We start from the raw sequence: 23,950 nt of genomic DNA, 5'->3' as shown, positions 1-23,950 counted from the left end.
TTTCAAAAATCACTGATATTTGTTTCTAGACTAGGAGAACAAACATGGGGTTTCCAACTGCTTTAACATAAGTAGTACTCTTAAGGAAGAATTAAAGGAACTGAGAAGTTTTACCTGAAACAAGACTACTCAGAGGACATGAGAGCTTTTTTTCAAATTTTAAAGGTCATGATGTAAAAGAATTTCTCTTGATCCGCTGTCCCTAAAAACTGGAGTTGGGAGCTGTGGGTGAAAACTCATGGGAGCCCATTTTCTGTTCTATGGCTGAGACTTTTCTGTTGAGCAGTATGACTTGAATCAATATTTGGCCTCCAGTGCTAGCTCTGTCGTTTGCTAGAAGGCTAACTTTGGACAAATTATTTCACTTTTGTATGAATCAGTTTTCTCTCTTAAAACTATGGTTATTAATAATTCCTCTTTTTTTTGATTTGTTTTGATGAGGGTTCAACTAAAAAAAACACGTAAAGATACTTTATAAAATATAAAGCAACTATGCATGGGTTTCTGTTATCACAGCTGGCTAATCCTTGTTGGGGGTGTTTTAGGAGTCTCAAGCACTGTCCCCGTGGTTACAATAAATTTAAATTTTAAGACCTTTCTACCCTAAGATTCAGTGGATTGTTGCCCTGAGGTTTTAGAGCCTGGCAGTATGCATTGCAAGTCATAAACCTGTTACTAAATCTCATTTAGTAACAACAGTTTGGGGCAAGGTAAGTAAGGAGGGAGCCGAGCTTTATGTATTCCCTTGAGGGGTTTCTTGCTCCAACTTGAAGTCTTCAGGGAAGTCTCTATCTATTGTACAGAATGGGGATTCCTCAGGCTGGGCCACAGTCTTGGCGGTGCTCTGGCTCCATGCCAATGCTAAGGACATGAAGTCCGAGTGGGAGCTTCTGGAAAGAAAAGCTGTGGCCTGGATTCACATGCATGCAGGTAGGAACACCATCCTAAGACCCCATCTCCTTAGCTCCTTAGGGATGTAGGCATCTTCCCTGACACTGAGCCTCCAGGCCTCAGATAGGGTGACAAGAGGGAAAACCTGTAGTCCTCTCCCCCAAGCATCTCGGTCCAGACCTTTTATCATCTCCCAGATAGTTCTTTCCTTGGCGGGATGAAGGTACAATCTAAATTGGAGGAGGTGGGGAGGTATGCAAAGAGGGAAAGGGACATGGATCGGAGAGTGAATTGTGAGAAAGATATGAGGTGGCATTTATTCTCCTTACTATGTCAGTACTACACTGAGTGTGAGACTGGACTTGGAGCACTTACTCCTTGAGTGTTTATTATCTCACTGCTGCTGAGTATTTCTGGGGCTAGAGAAGATTAAAGGGACTTTGGGCAATGTGAAGGGAAAAGTCAGGGTATTGGAGAAAGATAAAAGCAGGACTCTGGGGAGATGACTGGGATAGTTTAAGGGAGACTGGAAGAGAAGCATTTATTCTTACTGCTTCCCTCAGCCCTAATTCTTATTTTCTCCTCATAACAGGCTCTGTCATGAATGTGCTTATGAGAGCTGCTATTGCTTTCCTGAAATCATCTGTGGATCCTGCCATCTTTGTCCTCTGAGGATACCATCCAGAAAAAACAAGATCTTCTTCTATGCTACTGTCCTTTTCTTTACGCCTTCTTCTGCTGTAATGTGTTTTTGTATTTTACACCTGCCCTGTCAGTTTCTTGTCATAAAAGTAAAGGATGCCCACCCCTGACCCCTGCCTCTGTGTTCCAGGATATAATTTTCATTAAGATAATGATTTTCCTTTGGATATAATTTTCCTTTCCCCAGCAAATACCCTCAGTGAAGTGTCAGTAGTCCCAGAACATGTTCCCTTTCTTGGAGAAACGGATTCCTAGGCAAGTAATCAAAGGATTCCTAGGCAGTAAGGTTCCTCCTAGGTTTTCCAGAGTGATAACATGAAAAACAAGTGACATAGACTCCAGACTAAAGATTACAACATTGATGTTAGAGAATGCCTGAATTAGAGAATTCTCTGCATTATTTTTATTTGCTTTTGATTTTATATACTTATCAGGACCAGACTGGGGAACTATACAGTTTTCTATTCTTAGAGACGAGGAAGGGAGGTTAAAAGCCAATGCTGGGATTGATATAACCTCAAATGACAAAGAGACTCAATGGGTCCAGTGTGAGCAATGGCACTGTTGGGGACCTTCTTGATGGATGCTATTTGGGTTTTGCTACCCGATACTGCATGTCTTCTCTCTCATTGCCTAAAGGACTTGGGTTGAATTATACCTCTTGGGGACATGTTTCTCTTTAATCAGGAACCATCTTAGTAAAAGGATGATAATGGAATCCTTACTCCTAGCCTGAACCTGTGAGGCTCCTAAAGCACGCTCTGATCTAGTATACTAAAGGAAACAAAAAGTTTAAAGGTAGTTTTGCCTGAGACCTTAACTACCCCATTATAAAGGAAGGAGAGCCCCTTGATTGTTTGTGACCTTTATATTCTACATTCTCTATCCTAGTGAAAGTGACCCTATTTGATGTGTTGTCCCCTAAAATACTGTTGTATCAATATTAAAATGGCTATCTCTACTCTGCACTTTGTTGTATCTGATCTTTTGTAGATTTATTCACTGAACCTGCATTGGTTTAATTATGCCTTGTTTTTCCTTCCAACTTTTCTGATGCTGCCAATGTTCGCACTGTGTACTGTCCCCATAACTTACGTTTTAGGCTGATTTCCTGTCTTACTTGAAGCAAGTTAAGGGCACTGGACAGAAAACTACTGTTTAAGTCCTGACCACACACTTAAATAGTTAAGCGATGATAAATAAATAAATAACTTCTCAAATAAATAAATAACTTCTCATGAGCTTAGTATACCCATCTGTAAAACTAAATGATTGAATTAGAACTCTGTTATCACTTTCACCTTGAATACTCAAGAATCCAGACCTCAATATCTGTTCATCCTTTAAGGTATAGGATGGGCCTACGCTGAGTTCCATTAAACTGCTGAGTGAACTGGCGTGATTTGCTTGAGTTGCATAATAGAGACTGATCTCCCAGGACTGGAGGGCTGTGGCATCACCTGGAAGCTTGTTAGAAATGCAGGCTTTTAGGCAACCACAAAGAACTACTTTATCAAAATCTCCATTTCAACACAGGTCTCCCAGTAATTCATGTGCACATTAAACTGAGAAGTGAAGGCTTAGCTTTTTTCATGAAACAGGCTTGTTTCCAAATCTGCCATGTAGATAGGCCATATTGATGTAATGACAGAGGAGACAACTTTGTAAGGACCATGAAATGTCTAGATCTGCCCACTGCCCAGAAAAAATGACCCTTTACATTTATTACGTAGAGCATGTGTTATTATATTTATGGTTTACCTCCCCTTTTCTCACTCTTCAGCTTCCAGACTGGGCTAGGGCTTGGGGTCTTCTAAATCAAACACAAAATAAAGTGGTCTTTTGTCTTCTCCTTTATAATGCAGAATCAATTACAGTTTTGTTTTTTTTGTTTTTTTGTTTTTTTAACTGCAGTTGAAATTCAATATTTTATATTAGTATCAGGTGTACAGCATTGTGGTTAGACATTTATATAATTTATGAAGTTGTCCCCGATAAGTCTAGTACCGACCTGGAACCATACTATATGATTTCACTTATATGTGGAATCTAAAGAACAAAATAAATGAAGGAAACAGAAACAGACTCATAGATATAGAGGTCAACTACGGTTTTAAAATAGCGTGGCTTTATTTTTCCATTTGAGCTCTTATGCTATGAAATGTGCCAACTGAAATTCCTCAAATCTAGATAAGTGTCAGTCTTCATAATCACCAAGCACGTTCATTGATGCCCACTTTCAGAGCTGGTGCTTCATGTTTTGAGAAAATATAAAGCACCATCTGTGCTTTGAGGATCTGATAGTCCAGGCAAGGAGCCCAAGTGAGGAGCTGCTCTTATCTCCCACTGGTGGACCTCACCTTGCTGTTTTCTGGCTGCTGCTGACTTGGCCACAAAAAAGATGGCAGAGAGCATGGCCTCAAGATTCTCCCACTCAGATTGAGCCCAGTGTCTCCAGTGCAGGGTACCGTGTTCTGCATAGACTTATGAATGAAACCCATTGCCTATTTTCCCCAATTTCAACATAATCATTCTGTGAATCATGTAGCATTTGCTTTTCCTCTCCAAACTCCCAGCCATTGCTTCCTTAAAAACCGTCCATCTGCTTGAAGTATCTAATTGTCCAGAAGAAAACCAAGAAAAACCCCATGCAATGAGCTAACACCATGTATCCTTTCAGTTTTATCAGTTTTTGCCTCACATATTTTGATGTTTCCTTGTTAGGTGCATACACATTTAAGATTATATTTTCTTGGAGAATTGACCCTTTTACCATTATGTAATACCTTTATCTTGAGGATTTTCCTTGTTCTCAAATCTGCTTTGTCTAAAATGAATACAGCCACTCCAGCTTTGCTTTGATTAGTGTTAGCATGGTATGTATTTCTCCATTCTTTTACTTTTGACTTAATAAAGTAATTATTAATATGATCAGATTGATATATACCATGTTTAACTGTTTTTTATTTGTTGCATTTAAAAAAAAATTCCCCTCTTATTTTGCCTTCTCTGATTTTAGTTAGACATTTTATGTGATTTAATTTTATCTCCACTCTCAATATATCAATTATACTTTTTATTTTTTTAGTTGTCCTAGAGTTTGTAATACACATGTTAAAATAACCCTAAATCCACCTTCAAATAACACTATCACTTTATGTGTAATGCAGATACCTTATAACAGTTTTTCTAATTCTTCCCTGCCATCCATTGTGGCACTACTGCTATTCATTTCTCTTATCCATATGTTATACCCAATACTTTGTTGTTATTACTTTAAAAAGTCGTATTTTAGATCAATTAAGAAAAAGCAAAGATTTATTTCACTTTTATTTATTCCTTCTCTGACACTTTCTTTACGTAGATGTGAGTTCTGACCTATATCATATTCCTTCTTCCTGAAGAATTTCTTTTAATACTTCTTACAAAACAGATCTGCTAAAAAAGGGTCCCCTCAGTTTTTGTTTTTCTGGGAAAGTTTTATTTCTTCTTTACTTGTGAAAGATAATTTTACAGATGCAGAATTCTATACCCTATCCTGTACATATTTCAACACTTTAAATGTTTCATTCACTCTTTCCTTGCTTTTATCATTTTTGGCAAGGAATCTGCTGTAATTCTCATTCTTTTCCTTTGTGAATAGAGCGTTTTTCCCCACTATAACTTATTTCAAGATTTTCTCTTTATTTGGTTTTCTGCAGTTTGAATATGACAATCATAAATGTAGATATTTTTGTATTTTTCCTGGCTGGCATTATCTGAGCTTCTTGGGTCTGTGCTTTTGTGTTTGTTATTAATTTTTTTTTTGGGGGGGGGCATTATTGAAATATTTCTCTGGTCTGTTGTTTCTTTTTTCTTTTTCTGATATTACAATTACACATATGCTATACCTTTTAAAATTGTACCACAACCCACAGTTTTTGGATGTTCTACTCTGTTTTCTTCTTGTTTTTTTTTTTTTTTTTTTTTCTTTTCAGGTTGTCATGCGGGGGATCCTGCTCACAGCACCATGTGTCGTGCGGGGTCTCAGCTCCCGCTCCCCACATAAGAACGCAGGACATGGTGAGGCCAAAAAGGAACACCCACGGAGCCATAGGTAGGGGAGTCACACCACTATACTCTCGCTGGCGGCTGGGTTGGAGACACAGGAAGCAGGAGCCACACAATTCTCAACCCTCACTGTGCCGCTTGCAGGCTCAGCCACCATCTCCTTGCTAGCCCCCATTCTTTGCTAGCCTAGCCACAGCAGTTATATTAGTGCCTAATGGCTCACTGGTTACAGCTGACGGCCAACTAGCCACAGCTGATGGCCATGCAATCACAGTTGATGGCCATTTACTACCTAAGCCAGCACCTTTCTATGTGAGGCCGAGAGCCTGAAAACTGCTTTCTGGGGCTCTGTCCCCACACAGGTTTTTCTCTTTTCATTTCAGTTTGGGAAGTTTCTATTTATCTTTCAGCTCAAATACTTTTTATTCAGTTATGTTAAGTCTAATAGTGAGCTCATCAAAGCATCCTTCATTTCTTTTATACAGTGTTTTCCATTTCTAGTATTTCATATTGATGCCTTTTAGAGTTTCCTTCTCTCTGCTTATATTACCCATCTCTTCCTGCAATCTTATAATTGAATCTGTCTTCAGTGGGCCTGTATTCCTCACCTATTACCTCTACAAGTGTTTCTTAGCTGCACTCACTGTTACAGGATTCTGGTGTCTGGTGCTGGGAGATCGTGGTCTCACTTACATGAAGAGTGAGAATGCGGACTCAGAAGGAGAGGTAGAGGAGCAAAGATTTTTATTAAAGTAAAAGTACAGCTCTCTTACCAGAGGGGGTACCCAAAATTGGGATGCCCAATGACTAAGTTTTGCCTTTTGTGGCTCTTGTTTTTATGCTCGGGAAAGGGGGCTGGTGCCTTCTAATGGGTTCTGTCTATCAGATTTGCTCTGTTTGTCCAGCTAAAGGGATTTATGAAATAACCCATTTATCCCTAGAGGAATATTACATTGTTGCCCTGGAGCAAATGAGTCATTTTAGAACCTGGCACTCCAAGATGTGGCTATCTTTGTTTATTCTACTAGGGACTTCCTTGTTTACCTAACAACGTGCTGACTAACCTGTCTCACCACCCTACAGGTGAGACAAGTAAGCTAGAGGAGACTAGAGTGGGAGAAATGCCCTTCTTTTAGGTAGGCTGGCTCTGATAAAATCTTTTCCCTGGAAACTTTAAAATGCAAATCGATGAACTAAACTCCCCAGAATCTTTAAGATCATATATGTATTTCACAAATTGTGATGAATGAAAAGAAAATTGAGAGCCCGATACAAGTTCCAAAATGAATTTGAGTACCTCACATTACTTATATTTTAAGTAAATAAATATCAAACTTAATCTCAAATTTTCACTAAAATTTCTGAATCTGTTTGTGGGTGACTGGCTCTCAAAGAGAAAAATATACTGGCAAACATTGAATTTTATTTATATAAATAAAACAAACACTATCATACATTTTAGTTCAATAGTATATACCCTCCTCTATGTGTACGTCTTCCAGCATCAGCAACAATTAGCTCACCTCTGACACTTTGTACCTGGAGATCAGGGCCTAAGGCTAAAGGCTCAGTCCTACAAGGCTACCTCCAATTCAGATGCCAACTGCAGGTTAAGGTTGTTATGTGTTCCTCTGACAGACTGGCTATAATTTGGAAGCTCTCATGTGTTGTGTCTGCTTACTTGTGGGCCATGAAAGAATTAATGAGTTAGGTAGAAATACAGAAGGAAGATTTACTAAAGTAAAAGTAGGGTCAGCTGGGCAGTGTGCAGGAAACTACTGCAAACTACTGCGTTGAGTCTTTGGTCTCAAGTTTTATATTTTCTAACCAGGATGCAAATTGCTTTGGCCTATAGTTGGGGGAGGGGGAAGGTGTGGTTAAGTCTTTGTATGTTATGTAGATTTAAGTTGAAGCTAGGAGTGGATCCCATACAGATGCAAAACCTTTCCCAAGTCACAGGGCCAGCACTGGGCCAAGTAAATAGAAACACTGGAGCTGGTCTGCATAGTAAATGTATAGGAAGCAGAATCATTAAGAGTAAAGAAAGAAAAGAAAGCTTTCAAAAAGTCCCAAACTAAATTACATTTGTTAAATCAAATTATACCAGAGGTCAAAATAGAAGATAAACAGTGCCACCTTGACAATCCCCTGTTTTAACACCATGAACCCCTCCTCAGGTTTGATCAATTTTAGAGCAGCTCACAGAACTCAGAGAAATATTTACTTAGAGGAATGTTTACCAGTTTATTATAAAGAATACAGATGAATAGACTGTTGATGAAGAGTACCTAGGATGAGGTCTGGAAGGGTCCAGAGTACAGGAGCTTCTGGCTTGATTGGGCCACTTTCCCAGTTGATAACTCATTAACTGTTTTGGTTCAAAACCTTTTATAGACCTTAATCTGTAGTCCTCGACCTCTTCCTAGAGGTCAGTGGGTATGGCTGAAAGTTCCAAACGTCTAATCACTTGGTCCTTCTGATGACCAGCCTTATCCTGAGCCTTTCCAGAGGTTTTCAGCCCCCTAAATTATCTCAGCATAAACTCAGGTCTGCTCAAAATAGGCCCCTTATGAATGACAAAGGACACTCCTCTCAGAAATTCCAAGGGTTTAAAGAGCTCTGTGCCAGGAATCAGGGACAATACCCAAATATATTTCAAATTTCCAATTTGTTTGTCACCTTCCCATGAGAAGAAACTTTCTAAAAGGCAGAACTATCATTTCACACCCTTCAATATTGACTTACTGATGTAGGTGATGTTGGATCTGTCGGCAGTTTTTGAGTGCAGGCCGGGATCCTGTCTCGTGAAGCCGAAGAATGGAAACACGGACCAGGGAGAGGCAAAAAATTTTAAAAAGAGGATAGTTTATTAGAGGCAGGAGAAGAGGTTGCAGATCCCGAGCGGGAGGGGGACCTGAATGGGGGGTGCCCCTGACTGAGGCAAAAGCTCTTACTTTTATACCTTCCCTTGCCTGCTTGGGGAAGGGGAGCTGTTTGAAGAAGGGAACTTGTTTGAAGAAGGGAACTGGTGCCTTCTAATGAAATTCGTCTACCAGGTTTGTTCCGCTTGCTCATCTTGAAGGAATTAGCAAAGTAACCCACTCTTATCTATCAGATCAGCTCCGTTTGTCAGGCCCAAAGGAATTTTATGATTAACCTCAAGGCCTTGTTACATTATGTCCTGGAGCAAAGGAGTGACTTCAAAACCAGAAGTTTAGGATATGGCTGTCTTTGTTTATTCCACCAGGGACCTCCCTGTCTACCTAGGGACATGCTAGCTAACCTTTATCATTATTACTCATAATTTGGTATTTCACTTTAGCCCTTAGGAAACAGCCTAAATAGAAGTCCTTAAATTGGCTTCACAAGGCCCTTCTTGATTTAGGCTCTGCTTTTTCTCTCATTTTTGCAAATATCATTCCAGACCCTATGCTCTGATCTTTAGCCATTCAGAACTAATTTAAGTTCCTAGAAGGACATTTATTTTATTTTCCTCTGAGCCTTTTTATAGTGTTTCTTCCTCTGAGAATCCCAGTGAAATTAATTAACAGTGCCCAGCACTCTTCTAGACGTTGGGGACACAGTGGTGAACAAAACAAGCAAAGAAAAACTAGTATCCTCATGGAATTTGCATTCTATCAGAGGAAGACAGACAAACAATGACGGAAATAAGTTTTCAATTAATTGATTTAACAAATATTTTAGAGCACTTACCATGTGCCTGGCTTTGTTCTACAAAGTGGAGAAACAACAGTGAACTAAATAGACAAAAGTCAGTTTCCTCATGGACCTTCCACTCTTGCTGAGGGAAACAAAGTCAGTTTCCTCAAGGATCTTCCACCCTTGCTGAGGGAAAGAAACAATAGCAAAAAAGCCCAATCAACCAACCAACGAAACAAACAAAACCAAAAAGGACCCTAGAAAGAAATACATACTGTGGAAGGTGGTGTGGATGAATAGAGGCACTGTAGTAAATCTAACTGAAAGTAACCTCACAGGGTGATTTGATCATAAATTCCTAACTGTGGGTAGTCATGCCCCAGTCATATAACTTCTTTAGTACGTCATTTATCTTTACCTTGAGCAAGCCTTGTCCTTTTTTTTCCTTTTTTTTTTTTTTTTTTTGGTGCACATAGGTTAGCACACCTTTCAAATGCCTCTTTTTCAGATCCCCCAGAAGGAAGCATAACCACTCTCAAAGGAGCATATAATCTGTTAACTATCCTGTATTCCAATTCCCTTCTTACTTTCTCCCACCTTCACGTAATCTTCTTTACATTCCCTCCTTAATTCCAAACGCATAAAAGAAACTGCAAAACTGTCATTGTCTGGAACATTAGAGATCTTGCTTCCTGGCAAGTGCCATCAGTTTGGCTCAAATAAACTGTTATAAAAATTCTCTTTAGGCAAGACTTTTCTCATGTAATTTGAACTGACTAAATATAAGAAAAAGAACTGTCCTGATATCTGGGAAAAGGCAGAAGAAATAGTACTTGCAAAAGCCTTGAGGCAGTAAAGTATTTAGGATATTAAATAATCAGGCAGGAAGCCATTGTTACTTATGCAGTGTTAAAAAAAAAAATCAACTGAGTATAAATTTGAGGATCTAATTGGCTTAATAAAGTGATTTGTGAATCAGGCAGTATTCCATGTAGCAAACAGAAGGGTGCTCTAAGTGGTTGAACAAAATGGAGAGATATTATAGGAAGAGGGTTGGGGTGAGGAAGTTATTACGGAAAGAAAAGAAGGATTATATTTGGGCCAGGACAACTTTTCTTTGGGGGAAGAGAAGGGGAAGGATTTTTATCATGTAGATTGCCTTGCTTCTTCATTCTGTGGGGGATAGAGAGTGCCTACATAAAAGATTACTTTACTGGTGCATGATCAGAAAGTTGAAGACTGGTTAAAGTTAATTAAGATTACATTTCTGAAAGAGATTAAAACTGCAATTCAATCAGGTATTAATTCTAGGTTTGGTATCATGGACTTTTAATATGAATGATGCCCTTTGGGGCCTGTGATTTTCTCTTTAACATGATAATGTAAGAACGTCCAACCCTGTAGAAAATTTTTATGAGGTTTTATTTAAGCCAAATTGACAATCTTAAAATGCAAGATCTCAAATACTTTGAAGAATGACTTCTATGCCTTTGAAATTAAGGAGGGAACATAAGATTACATGAAGGTAGGAGAAAGCAAGGTGGGGATTGGATTACAGGATATTTAACAAGAGTATGTGCTTTCTTGAGGGTGGTTATATTTATTCTAAAGGTATGTTAACTTAGATGCACAAAAATCAATGGGTAAATCCTGTTCAAGGCAAAGATAAATCTTTTATAATGAAGTTATATGCCTGGGGCATATAACCCACCATGACCTGCCCAGTTAGAAATTTATGATCAGAATGTTATGGATACCAGGACTGGAAAGAACCCAAGCGGCACTCAGAGAGTTAGGAGAGTCAGCTTTATTATGCCAGTGGACTCAGTGGGATCCTTCCCAAAAGACTGAGCACCTAGTAAGGTTTTGAGCAAGTTTTTATGGGTTGGGGACTTCCTTCAGTTGGGGAAGGGGTAAGTGTCATCTGATGATTGGCTTGGGGTGTGGCTTGGAGGGGGTTATGCGGAAGTGGGCTGGGGCTTAGGCTGGGGGGCTTCTCTCTCTGCTCGGGCCACCATTTTAGGTCAGTTCCATGTGGCAGGGAACCATTTTAAAGTCAGTTTCCCCATCAAGATCATCCTGTGAAATTATTTTCTATAGAATCCCTTTTTTGTCCACAATTCCCTGTTTTGGTCAGGCATCAGTTCAAAGGATGCATAAATGACCAAAATTTTCATCACATAGTGTGGTCTCACAGAATTAGGAAGGCTCAGTATCACGTTGTTTTGTTGACCATTGGAGATGAGGCAATACCATATGGGATCTGACTTGAGGCTAAATTTTCTCAAAAAGGGAAGGGCAGGTAAATGCAAGGCAGTCAGATCTTATGGCCTTTATTATGAAAAGAAGTCACTCTGGATCATTTCTATCCTGTGAACCGACCTGATCTGAGTTTTGCCTTCAGTCTCATTTTTCTGTATTTTGTATCTAGTACAACATTCACATAAAGCATAAAAAAGTATTACCAGTTATCTTATACGTCTTCAATAACCATAAACAGTTGGACTATACAGAAAAACCCAAAGAACAAGTGTAATTATTATTATGACTAATGTCATTAGCAGACAGGTAAAAACAATCAAACAAAATGGGTTCTGAATTAAACACCAATAAGTACACAGCTTCTGATGATGTATTGGAATAGCTGCCTACCTCTGATGTCAGCTGCTTCTCAACTTAGAGGAGTCTTTGATGTTCATTGTAGGCAGAGCTGAATCTCATAGATAGGGGTTGATGTAAATGCACGGTTAGGTGCCTAATAAGCTGCCATCCAATGAGGTTGGACAGTGTCTTTTGATGAGACAGGTAAAGAATTAGCAGAAATGAGCTTGTGAGTTAACAGGAATGAGTTTAAATATTAAAACCACTTGGCTCTGAATCCCCCAGCTAGCCGTGGGAACAGAACGGTTCCCAGAAGAAGCTAACTGTAACAGCAAACCCCTGCAAGCTAACAAGCACCCTACATCCATCATAGATGGGAACAGATGGTTTCCAAAAGAAGCCAGCTATAACAGCAACCCCCTGCAAGATGACAAGCACCTTACATCCTGCATAGAAAAATATAAAACCCCCGCTAATCAGAAACTGGGGGCAGCTATTTACTCTAGACTGTCCCCAGTAACTCCTCTGCCGGTGCTTCTCTTCTTAAATACGAGTTCTGACTTATACACCTCTGCTCCTCGTGAATTCTTCCACAACCAGCAAGTGACCACAGCATTTTTTATTTGGTGTCCTTTCCAATAAATAATATCTCCATGTGTCAGTCAATGATCTTTAAAGTCTTTATCTCTTGGGAGCTTACTGTGAAAAGAAGCAGTTACCAATTGGCATTTTCTTTAAGTGACTCCATCAAACCTAGGCAATAGTAGAAGATGTCTATTTTCAATAATGTCAGCTCATCCTAAGTTCCTTCATTTAATTTTACTCCAGCTTCAGTGCACTATGATGCACAAAGAAATGTAAAAACCAAAAAAAAAAAAAAAAAAAAAAAAAAAATGGGGTTTTCCAGTGAGCCAGTAAGAACAAAATAGCCATCTTGGGTTTTCCATAGCATTCACTATTTAATTTACACTCATTGTTTACCTGTACAATATGCCCTAGAAGGCTTTTTTTAATCACTTATTTTACATGTGTCCCATGCAATTTAAACATAAAAATAAACCTTTTGAGTTGTGCCAAGGCCCCTTCTGAAACACTGCAAAGTTTTTTTTTGTTTGTTTTTTTTTAAGATTTTATTGGGGAAGGGGAACAGGACTTTATTGAGGAACACTGTGTACTTCCAGGACTTTTTCCAAGTCAAGTTGTTGTCTTTTCAATCTTAGTTGTGGAGGGCACAGTCCAGCTCCAGGTCCAATTGCCATTGTTATTTGCAGGGGGCACAGCCCATCATCCCTTGCGGGAATCGAAGAGTCAAACTGGCAGCCTTGTGACTGGGAGCCCACTGGCCCATATGGGAATCGAACTGGCAGCCTTCGGCATTAGGAGCACGGAGCTCCAACCGCCTGAGCCAACAGGTCGATCCCCCAAAGTTATTTATATATATATATATTGAGATTTTAACCCCTAAAACCTCCATTTCTAATGAAAACTAATAAGAAAACAATTAGCATTCTTTAGCTTTGACATTTTATAATCTCTAGAAACATTGTTAATAGATTTATTTTGTAAAACCCAGGTAAATTTAAATATTATATGAGGTATGACTATTACGTTCGTGAAACTGCCACTGTGTGCTTACATTGGAAGCACTGTACAAACAGCTCAGTAAGGTTTCATAGCCTTGGTTAATCGGTGTCTCACAGCTGTGTTCATGTCAACGTATGGTAGTGTCTTGCTGAGTGGCATTCTTTATTGTTGTTGCCGTCGCGAGAATGTCTGATCTTGAATTAGAGCGATGAACAAACATTAAGTTTCTTGTTAAACTTGGCAAGAGTGGAAGTGAAATCAGGGACATGTTAGTCCAAGTTTATGGGGATAATGCCATGAAGAAAATGGCAGTGTACAAATGGATTAAACATTTTTCTGAGGGGAGAGAACACGTCACTGTTGAAGAGAGGGCAGGGAGGCCAGCAACAAGTAGAACTGATGAAAACATTGCAAAAATTCATCAAAGCATCTGCTGACTCTGAGAAACATAGCAGACCAAGTAAACATCGATAGAGAAACAATTAAGAAAATCTTAACTGAAAATCTCGGCATGAGAAAGGTGTGTGCAAAAATGGTCTGGAAGATGCTCACCGATGAGCAAAAGCAAAGGAGAATTGAAGTTTGCCAGGACCTTTTGGAAAGGCAAGACGATGTGTTGGGCCGTGCTATCACTGGTGATGAAACACGGGTGTATCAATACGCCCCTGAAACAAAGCGTCAAAGTGCACAGTGAAAGTCAGCTAATTCTCCATGACCAAAGAAGTTCCATCAATCCAAATCAAGAGTTAAAAGGATGTTGCTAAACTTTTTTGATATCAAAGGATTACTCATTATAAATTTGTACCAACTGGGCAGTTAACCAAGTTTACTATTTGGAAGTGCTGAAAAGGCTGTGTGAAAAAGTTAGATGACCTGAAGTTTTTGCCAACAATTCATGGCTCTTGAGTCACGACAATGCACCAGCTCACATGGCACTGTCTGTGAGGGAGTTTTAGCCAGTAAACAAATAACTGTATTGGAACACCCTCCCTACTCACCGGATGTGGTCCCCAATGACTTCTTTCTTTACCCAAAGATAAAGGAAATATTGAAAGGAAGACATTTTGAAGACATTCAGGATATCAAGAGTAGTATGATAGCAGCTCTGATGGCCATTCTAGAAAAGAGTTCCCAAATTGCTTTGAAAGGTGGACGAGGTGCTGGTGTAGGTGCATAGCTTCCCAAGGGGAGTACTTTGAAGGTGACAGTAGTGATATTCAGCAATGAGGTATGTTGCACTTTTTCTAGGATTAGTTTGCAAACTCAATTTTCGGAACTCTTATTTAACACCAACAACTTGAAGGGCATGTCTGTTCTACTTAAACCAACAAACTTAAACTACCTAGCTTTTTTTTACTAAGGATTAATTTTAGATCACATGAACTCCGAAAATCATTTGTGTTAGCTTCTATATTTCTGAGAATTTTAGAATACCCAATCCTTTCAAGTGCTTGCCTTTAAATTAATTTTAACAATACCACCTGGAGGTAGAAAATTATCTCACATTTACAACATACATATATGGACACACAGACAGACACAAAGAAAGAACAGTTGGATCCAAATTTTGTTTTGGAGGCATTTACAATTTAAATCTGTCCTTGACAAGTCAAATTCCAAATGATTTCCCCCACCTTTTAAAATAAGGACAGCCATTTTTAATATCTCAAAGAATAGGGTTGATACCAAAATGACATCATAGGTTGATCTATTTATCTAAATTCTCTTTTTGAAGTCTGAAGAGACCAATTAAATATGCTTTTCATTCATTCTGCGTAATTTTATAGTCAGCTCTTTGTAATTGTGCATAGAAAAAGATTAATTTAGAAGTATCAAAGGATACACAACTAAACAGTTGCTTGAATGCAGGAAAAGATTAAAAGGAAATTTAATCAAGGTTGGATTTATTAAGTTCTGGCTAATATCCTTCTGTCTTCAGTTTAAAGTTTATTTACTGTATATGGTATTTTCTGAACTTTGTATTCCTTTTATTTAAAATTTTTCATACTGAATTTTAATTTCCTATAAACTACTGTATATTTACCATTTATTTTATTTTGTATGAGAGTAGACCAAAATAATTTCAACCTCCAGCTCTGTGAATTGTTCATTAGTCAGAATAAATTGAAATATTATACAGTAAGAAATAGAGAAAGGGGAGAAAGAGAGAGAGAGAGAGAGAGAGAGAGAGAGAGAGAGAGAGAGAGAGAGAGAGAGACAAGGAGGGATGGACAGAAGGAATAAAGGAGGTAGGAAGAAAGTCAATGGTTTAACATAGCAAAACAGCCCTTAACTTTTCTGGGACTCATTTCCTATGAAACAGTACATGAACTGACAAGCTTCTCTGTCTCTGTCTCTCTGTCTCTCTCTCTCATTATAGTTTAAGGCCATAATCTTGTCTGGGAATCCAAGATTAAAACAGTAATGACTGTAAGGGTATACATAACACTCCTCCAAATATCTGAAGTGAATCTGTTAATAATTCTTCTCATACAGGGACAGCTGTTTTCAGTATAGAGTCATTTTGGGAAGCAGTGGTGATGTAGTGGAAAGAGAGCTAAGCTTGGGAATGCCTAGGCTCATCTAACTTTAGAAAAGTCACATTTGTTCTGAGTTCCAATGTCCTTATTTGCAAAATGGGGTTAATAACATCCACCCTATATGTTTCTTGAGAGAATTAATTAAAACAACATAAAAGTGCAGTAGACAACTTGAACAGCCACAAATGTAAGGTGATCTTAGTTATGAGAGAGTATTTGAAAATCAGAATTAGTTATAATATTATTTTTCTTTATGACACAAAGGGAGGAATCATATCCTGGATTTGTGATACAGCTCCACCTTTAACCAACTCTTTTACTGCAGTTAAGTTGTTTAAATTCTTTGAGACTAAATATTCTATAGGAAGGGAGAAAGAATACTAACTACCTACTAGATTTCTAGTGAGGATTAAAAGAGACAACACATGGAGAGCTCTCAGCACAATTCTGATATATAACAAATGCACAATAAATGCTAGCTCTTATTAAAACTGTGGTCTTTTCACTAAGATATCTCAACAGGCCACTCCCATCTTGTGAGACCCTGTCTGAGTAGCATCTTGACTCCCTCTATGACATGTGTTTCCCTTCTTTTAAAAATGTTTTACAACAGGATTATAATCATTACTTTTCTAACTACTATTATCATATTCATTTCCTTTGCACAGGGTTTAGTTGAATTATCTTCATTAAAGTTTCATTTTTATTGTGTTAGGTCAGTGTCATTGAAAACTTTTACAGAATGAATAAAATCAAATAATTTCAGAATTAATAAGAACTTTAAATCAACTTATTCATTCTAATTGAGAATATTCTTAATGACATACCTAAAAGATGATTCTCTTTGCACCAGCTTGGATATTCTCAGTGACAAGGAGCTATCAACTTCACAAGGTTGCTTATTTCATTGTTGTACATTTAGATGTACATCTAATAATTAAACATATCCTATCTACATTGAACATAAATCTGTATTTCTACCTCATCTGCTCATGATTCCTGAGTCACCAAATTGAACAGCACTTATCAAGTCTCTCTACCAGCCCTGCAAGCATTTGAAGACCATATTATACCTCTGCTTAAAGAGCGCAAAACCCAAATCTCTGGAACTCATAAGATAGTGCTTAAAAACATTGACTTTGAAATTAAAGAGTCTCAGCTCAGTCACTTTCTAGATGTGTAATCTTCAAGTTTTTAAATACGTTTTTCAGTTTCTTTGTCAAATAATATCGCCTACTTTATAAAGTTTCTTTTGGAGAGTAAATGTAATAATTTAAAAATTTGGCATAATGCTTAGCACATGGTAAGTGCTTACAATGAAATGTTAACTGAATATGACTACTTAGTCAGTACATTTTCTTTTGAGATGGTTTACAGTCCCTTTAGACTATGAATGTGCCTAGTATGTGACTATTACTCTGTAAGAATACTGATTTGAAGGGCACATAATAATAGTCAATTCATAATGAATAATTACCAACTGATTAGGTTTCTGTCTTGAGTACTGATGCTTATTAGAGATACAGTCACATGGATGTATAGATAATTTCAAAAGCAATAAGACAAATGATATCGCAAGTAAAGGCTTGAAGATGTAAAAAGAAACTAAAAAGAGGGGGTAGCATTGCAGGTGATCTAAGGTTAGAATTGGAGCTCATTCTACCATGCAAACAATCATGGAGGAACATAGCTATTTCCCACTTTCTGATCATCCCTTTCTGATGATCTCATTACTATTATTTCATAGTTGGGATAAACTAGGTTGACAAACTAATTGCTCCCTCAGAGCCCTCAGTGGGTCCAAAGTAGGGCTTAAGGGAGTCTGCAAAAAGTTGCAAGGAAGCAATCTAGCGAGATTGAGAGTGTATAGGTCTTGATTATACAAACCCTATGAGACTTAATTCTTTATAAGTAGGAACACTACAGCTCCTTTGGCTGGGGTATGCTGTGCTCTGTTCAGAAACGGTAAATGTAAGGTCTTATTACAACACTTTGGAAAACTTTATTGTGTTCTCAGGTGGACTGTGTGAGTGTTCCAACTGCTGCCCATGCCTCTGCTCCTCACACACTAAGAGGTCTACACAGAGGGACCGTCTTGGTCCTTGTGGACTTCTTTTGCCTAAAATGGACTTAAAAATCAAATAGGATTATATCATCATACATTATCATGATGTGCAATGATAGATAAGGACCAAAGACCTCTCGGAGCCTTAATTGACCAGGCAGAGATGATCCAGAGCTCAAAGAAATTTGCATGACTCAAAGATGCTATTCAGGTGTGGCTAGAATTAGTATTGAGAAGCAGGTTGTCAGCAGCATTTTCCCCCCAGAATGTCGCTGTTTCTCTCTTTGTCATCTTCACTTTTGCTCAATTCTAGGGTGGTATGTGAGTTACTCATTTTAGCTTGGTGATTCTTTTGGGATATGTTTTTAAGTGGCACTTCCCACAGTTTATGATTGGAATCCCCATGGCGAATGTGGCTCTATAACTTGAAAACTCCCATATTGGAGTTGATATTAAGGAATGGTGTCAAAGTTATAGGATAAGCCTGTTGTCTGATTTCTAAAACAAAATTCAATATTAACTAGGAATGCTCTGAAGTCAAGACTGGAGATGATCGGGAAGAAGTAAGACAAGAATACTTTTCCCATCTTAGTATAAAATGATGATGTAACCCATCTAGAAGGGTGCCATTGCCTAGCAGTGGAGCAGGCCGCTTAAAAAGTAGAGGCTAACAGAGGCTACTTTTCCTAATGACTAAGTGCATTAACAAAGGTAAGAAACAGATTTTAGTCTTGGCTCTTGTCACATACTAGCTCTGTAAATTTAGGCAACTTGCTTCGTTTTTCTAAGTTTCAGTTTTTCTCTCTGTACATGGAAATCATAGTAATAGTTTCTTCTTATAGTGTTACTTTAAAAAATGAATCATATTTTTAAAGTGTTGAGCTCTGTCCTTAAAATACAGTGAATCTTTATTAAATGGCATGTGTATATATGCATGCACCTATGTATTATTATTATTAGTAGTAGTAGTAATAGTAATAGTAGTAGTATGTGAGTTATGAGAGGAAGAGGTCTCTGTGCCTTTTAGGTACGACTTCCTGCTCTTGACTTGTTTAACCTTCCTCATTAGAGCTGTTCTTTGCTTTTCTGTTCTATGGGTCACTGTATGTCTTTCTTCATCACAGTAACATAAATTTGATGTTTTCTTTCCTGCAACTATTTTTTTTTGCTTAACATTTCAGAGCTGCCTCAAGTCCACCTATGAAAAGTTAAAAGGACCAGAATAACCAGAGCAGCACCTCCTGATGAAATTGGGGATATTAGACCTCCCAAGTCTGGAAGAATATAATCTAAAGAGAATATGATCTAAGTCTATTCAGCAATATTATTTAACAAAACATTTATTTGCAAATAATTATAGAATACCAACATTAAGGGAAAGCACTTAAAGAAATAAGTTTAAGATGCATAAAAGAAAGGGACACTTATCATTAGGATTTATGTTTCTGCCAGATATTTTCACAGACATTTCATAAACTTTACTATGATACCAGGGTATTTTTGTTGCAAAACCCAGAACATGTTACAACTTACATTGTTCTGATTTCTAATGCAATTTTTTTCCTGATGTTTTTCAGAGGGTAGTAAATAGTGGGAGTTTGTTACTCAAAGATATTGTGAAAGTTCAAAATATAAATATGCCTAAAGAGAGAAAATCCATAAGTTAAACAACTATAAGAAGGTTTCTAACTTAACATGAGAATGTTTTGAGCATATCTTTAAATTTCTGATTTTGTCATACAGGAAAACTATCCACCTCCACAAAACCTTTTTTTCTAGGAGTTGGATAGACTGTGGCTCTGAAATAAACATTTGTTAACACTTGATATTTTTATATAGATCTTGCCATTCACAAGAAGGCGGGTTGTTGCTTGCTAAAAATACAGCCAAAGCATTAATGAGCAAAAAGCTTGATAATTTGATATTGGTATTCAGATTTTGGTGTCTTGGGTCCCTTTTCAAGGTCTGACTTTCTCACAGCTATGAGGAATGCCTCAGTTGTGACTGAGTTTATCCTGCTGGGCATCCCACACACAAAGGATCTGGAGACCATGCTCTTTGTCCTGTTTTTGTCTTTCTACATATTCACCCTTATGGGAAACTTGCTCATCCTACTGGCAATTGTCTCCTCCACTCCACTTCACACTCCTATGTACTTCTTCCTGAGTAAACTGTCTTTGTGTGACATATTTTTTCCTTCTGTGAGTTCCCCCAAGATGCTCTTTTACCTCTCAGGGAATAGTCGAATCATCTCCTATGCTGGCTGTGCATCCCAGCTCTTCTTCTACCACTTCCTGGGTTGTACTGAGTGTTTCCTGTACACCGTGATGGCCTATGATCGCTTTGTTGCCATATGTCACCCTCTACGCTACACAATAATCATGAGCCACAGAGTATGTGTCATCCTAGCCCTGGGAACTTCAGTTTTTGGCTGTATTCAGGCCACCTTTCTAACCACTCTCACCTTCCAATTGCCCTACTGTGGCTCCAATGAAGTGGACTATTTCTTCTGTGATATTCCAGTGATGCTGAAGTTGGCTTGTGCAGATACCTCAGCCATGGAGATGGTGGGGTTCATCAGTGTTGGCCTCATGCCCCTCAGCTGCTTCCTTCTCATCCTCACCTCCTACAGTTGCATTGTATACTCCATCCTGAAGATCCACTCTGCGGAGGGCCGACGTCGCGCCTTTTCCACCTGCAGTGCCCACCTCACTGCTATCTTACTTTTCTACATGCCAGTGGTCCTCATCTACCTAAGGCCAACCCCCAGCCCCTGGCTGGATGCAACTGTTCAGGTCATGAATAACCTGGTCACCCCTATGCTGAACCCCTTGATCTACAGCCTCAGGAATAAGGAGGTAAAATCATCACTGAAGAAAGTCCTGCATCAACTGGTTTTCCTTCGTGAGCAGTTGTAGACAGAGAACAGTAGCTAACATTTCAACTGCACTTCATAGCTTACAGAATATTTTTAAATAGTCTTACAAATATTTTTGGATTTGAGAGTGCAGGTATTATTATGATTACCTCCATTTTACAATGTAGGGTTAAAATTCAAAGAATTAAAGTGACTTATCGAAGGATACATAAAGAGTGATGGCAGAATGAAGACCCTAATGCTGGTTTTCTGACTCTGGGATCTGTGCTTTCTTGAGGATATTATACTGCTGATAAGGTAAAGAAGGTGTTTCCCCAGTGGGCAGCACAACTTGGACCTTCTGCTTCATAAACTTTATTTTGTTCATCCTCCTATATACACTTCTCCTCTTCTTTTCTCTGTCACTCTGACACTTCTTCATCTTGGTTGCATTGATTGTCTCCTCAAATGCCCGAATTGGATAAACTCTCATTTTATTGGTCTAGATGTTGTTGAAAAAAAGTGGGAGATGTGCATCCCCATGGCTGTAAGTAGCACCCTAAGAAAACATAAAGAAGTTGTATAAAGAGAAAGGCTTCTGTCGGGGACCTGAAGGGGGTCTCATGGGTGAAGCAGAGCTACTGGTGTACTGAATCATTAAAAACCCTATTGGTTGGGCTTTGGCCCTAACCATGGAAGTGCAGCATGTAAATGAGAATGTGGAAAGGGAAGATGGGGGAATCCATAGAGGGGTGATGTGCTCTAATACTATATTAGAAAACCTGGACTTGGCTTTGCATTGCTTTGTACGACAATTCTGGGTCCAACCAGTCATTGTTCTGTGTCTTTGGCTTCTCTGTTTAACTGAAAGGGTTTACTTTTGTTCCTCATTCTTTCATTTCTTTATATTATTATTATTATTCTTTTTTGAAATATGCTAGGAATGAAAAAATACTATTTCAATACAGTGAGCTATTGTTTTTATGAGTGAATTCATTGAGAATCCTATCACACTTGATGTATATATTTGTTATGAAGTTTATTCTAACAGTGAAGTAGAGAGGAAAGGACACTGGGAAGAGAATGATGGAAAAGGAGGGGACAGGGGGATAAACTAGCTTTTTTCCCCGCTCCTGTCCTTCTCAGAATCAGAGAGCAGCCAAGGAATTTGCCAGACCAAATCAGCACTGATGCATCTGTGCCTCCAGCCACTGTGGTGAGCCAGCACATGCTCCTGCAGTGGAGACAAACTCTTGTCTAGTCACTTCCCTTAAATGCCTAAAAACCCTCTCAGTATTGATTCTCCCTTGTTTCTCAGTGAACAAGAGCTTAAGGAGAAGGTGGAAATACATCTCAAATTATGTCAAATTTAGCATATCTCTTCTTAAGCCTCTCTGAGTGCATTTGAAGACTCTTCTTATTCCTCAATTTCCTGGTTGTAGCTGCTCAGATGGTCAAAATAGAACAATTTATAAGAATAAAAGATGCAATCCAATTCATTTTCATCTTCACTCACACAGATGTCATTTGATGAATAACTTTGTGCTAGGGGTAGGGAATACAAAAATGAAGAAGACATGATCCTACTGGAATGTGTCAGTCTACCGGAGACGATCAACAGATATGCAACTAACTAGAACATCTCATGATAAAAAAAGGTATGAAATATAGCAGAAAAAGTGGAGTACATTTTTGGGGGGCTGTGGACGGACCTCACATAAGAGCTGTTGAAAGTTTTTGTTTGTCTGTCTACCCCCAACCCCATGAAGAATGGCTGAGACATGCTTTATAGGAGGAAGAAACATATTTCTCAAACTTTTGTTTTTTGGGATGGCAGGGATGGGAGATAATTCCTTGAGTGAATACCTCAACTATATGCCATTTATGAGTGAATGTTCTTGTAGGAAAAATAAAATTAATTTGACCTGTTTTTAGGGTTCTTCCTTCATCTCAGCAATCTGTCCTAGAGAGAGAGAGAGAGAGAGAGAGAGAGAGAGAGAGAGAGAGATGCCTTGCACAAAAGGACTTTATCTTTACTTCCTTAAACAAATTGACCTCTCTGCTTGCCCAAGGGTTTCTGAGAGATGTGGGCAGCTCTTCTGTCTCCAGGTAGTATCTGAGCTCTCTTTACACCTACACAGGTGCCCAGAATGTCAGGCTCAGGTTGGGTTTGATGGTAGAATGAGACTTGTCTGTGTTCTAGAATTAAAGGGACAATGTAAGAAGAATTTGAAAGGAAAAAAAAAAGTCAATGGAAGAAATCCCAAACCAGGTAGATCATCTATCTAGCAGAATATTTAATCCACAGGGGCAGAGCATAGACAGAGATTCAAAGCCCCAGTGCAAGGAGACCAGAGAAGAACAAGAATATTGAAACAGCGGTTCAGAGTAGGTTTTGAGCAGAATGGGCTACACCATTTATTTCCTGAGACACTGGATTCTACCATGGTCTATGAGTGGCATCCAAGACCTGATCCCAAGTGGATTCTCTTTTCTTTAAAGGTTCTCTGTTTACTCTAACACTTTCTGCAAAATACCATTGTAGTCTTTAATCACTGTTTCTTTTTGCTCCTCTCCAAACTTGCTACATAATCAATGCCTGTTCTGAATTCAACCTATGTATTTTGTTTTACGTACAGCCTCCAGAGAGAGAAATTATGATGTGGCCATCTGAAGTGGAAACCTGTGACATAAATACTGATACTGGAGCTGAGACAATGGCTGCTCACATAGCATTGGGGAATTGTGAAAAGAAGTTTTCAAAGGAGTGTTCACAGTAGATGCCTATTCTGTTTAAGGATCCCTCCTGATTTGTTCTAAATTAAACTAATTGAAACGAATGAATAACTAGTCAGAATTAATATTCTCAATCATTTGATCTGCAAATTTTTTTTTGTTCAGGAATATTGACTTTCCCTTTCCAAAAATAATTATTCAAGCTAAGAAAATAGAATTATTTATGTTTTGCTAGTTCACTCAGTGGAAGAGGAGCAATAATGC

The 23,950-nt window shown here is 38.5% G+C and overlaps 2 protein-coding genes across 8 annotated transcripts in view; both read left to right on the top strand.

Annotated features, from left to right (window-relative positions):
* The window catches only part of VWA5A (von Willebrand factor A domain containing 5A), a 30,759-nt gene extending 27,422 nt beyond the window's left edge, over positions 1-3,337 (top strand). For 4 of the 7 annotated variants that reach the window (XM_033098155.1, XM_033098153.1, XM_033098152.1 and 1 more), the window contains 2 exons: positions 804-930; positions 1,484-3,334. In XM_033098155.1, coding sequence (XP_032954046.1) covers positions 804-930; positions 1,484-1,563 — 207 coding nt within the window. In that variant the 3' untranslated portion in view covers positions 1,564-3,334. Of the gene's footprint in view, positions 1-803; positions 931-1,483 lie in introns of all 7 variants that reach the window. The other 3 variants (XM_033098156.1, XM_033098158.1, XM_033098151.1) reach the window with 2 other exon arrangements.
* A 16,646-nt stretch (positions 3,338-19,983) lies between these two features.
* LOC117017833 (olfactory receptor 149) lies at positions 19,984-21,011 on the top strand. The gene has a single exon (XM_033098423.1). The coding sequence runs from the start codon at positions 20,076-20,078 to the stop codon at positions 21,009-21,011; it is 936 nt and encodes a 311-aa protein (XP_032954314.1). The 5' UTR covers positions 19,984-20,075.
* The last annotated feature ends 2,939 nt before the right edge of the window (positions 21,012-23,950 follow it).

This window comes from Rhinolophus ferrumequinum, chromosome 25, assembly GCF_004115265.2.
Source record: "Rhinolophus ferrumequinum isolate MPI-CBG mRhiFer1 chromosome 25, mRhiFer1_v1.p, whole genome shotgun sequence".
Taxonomy (NCBI): domain Eukaryota; kingdom Metazoa; phylum Chordata; class Mammalia; order Chiroptera; family Rhinolophidae; genus Rhinolophus; species Rhinolophus ferrumequinum.
This window is presented reverse-complemented; position numbering and strand designations above follow the sequence as displayed.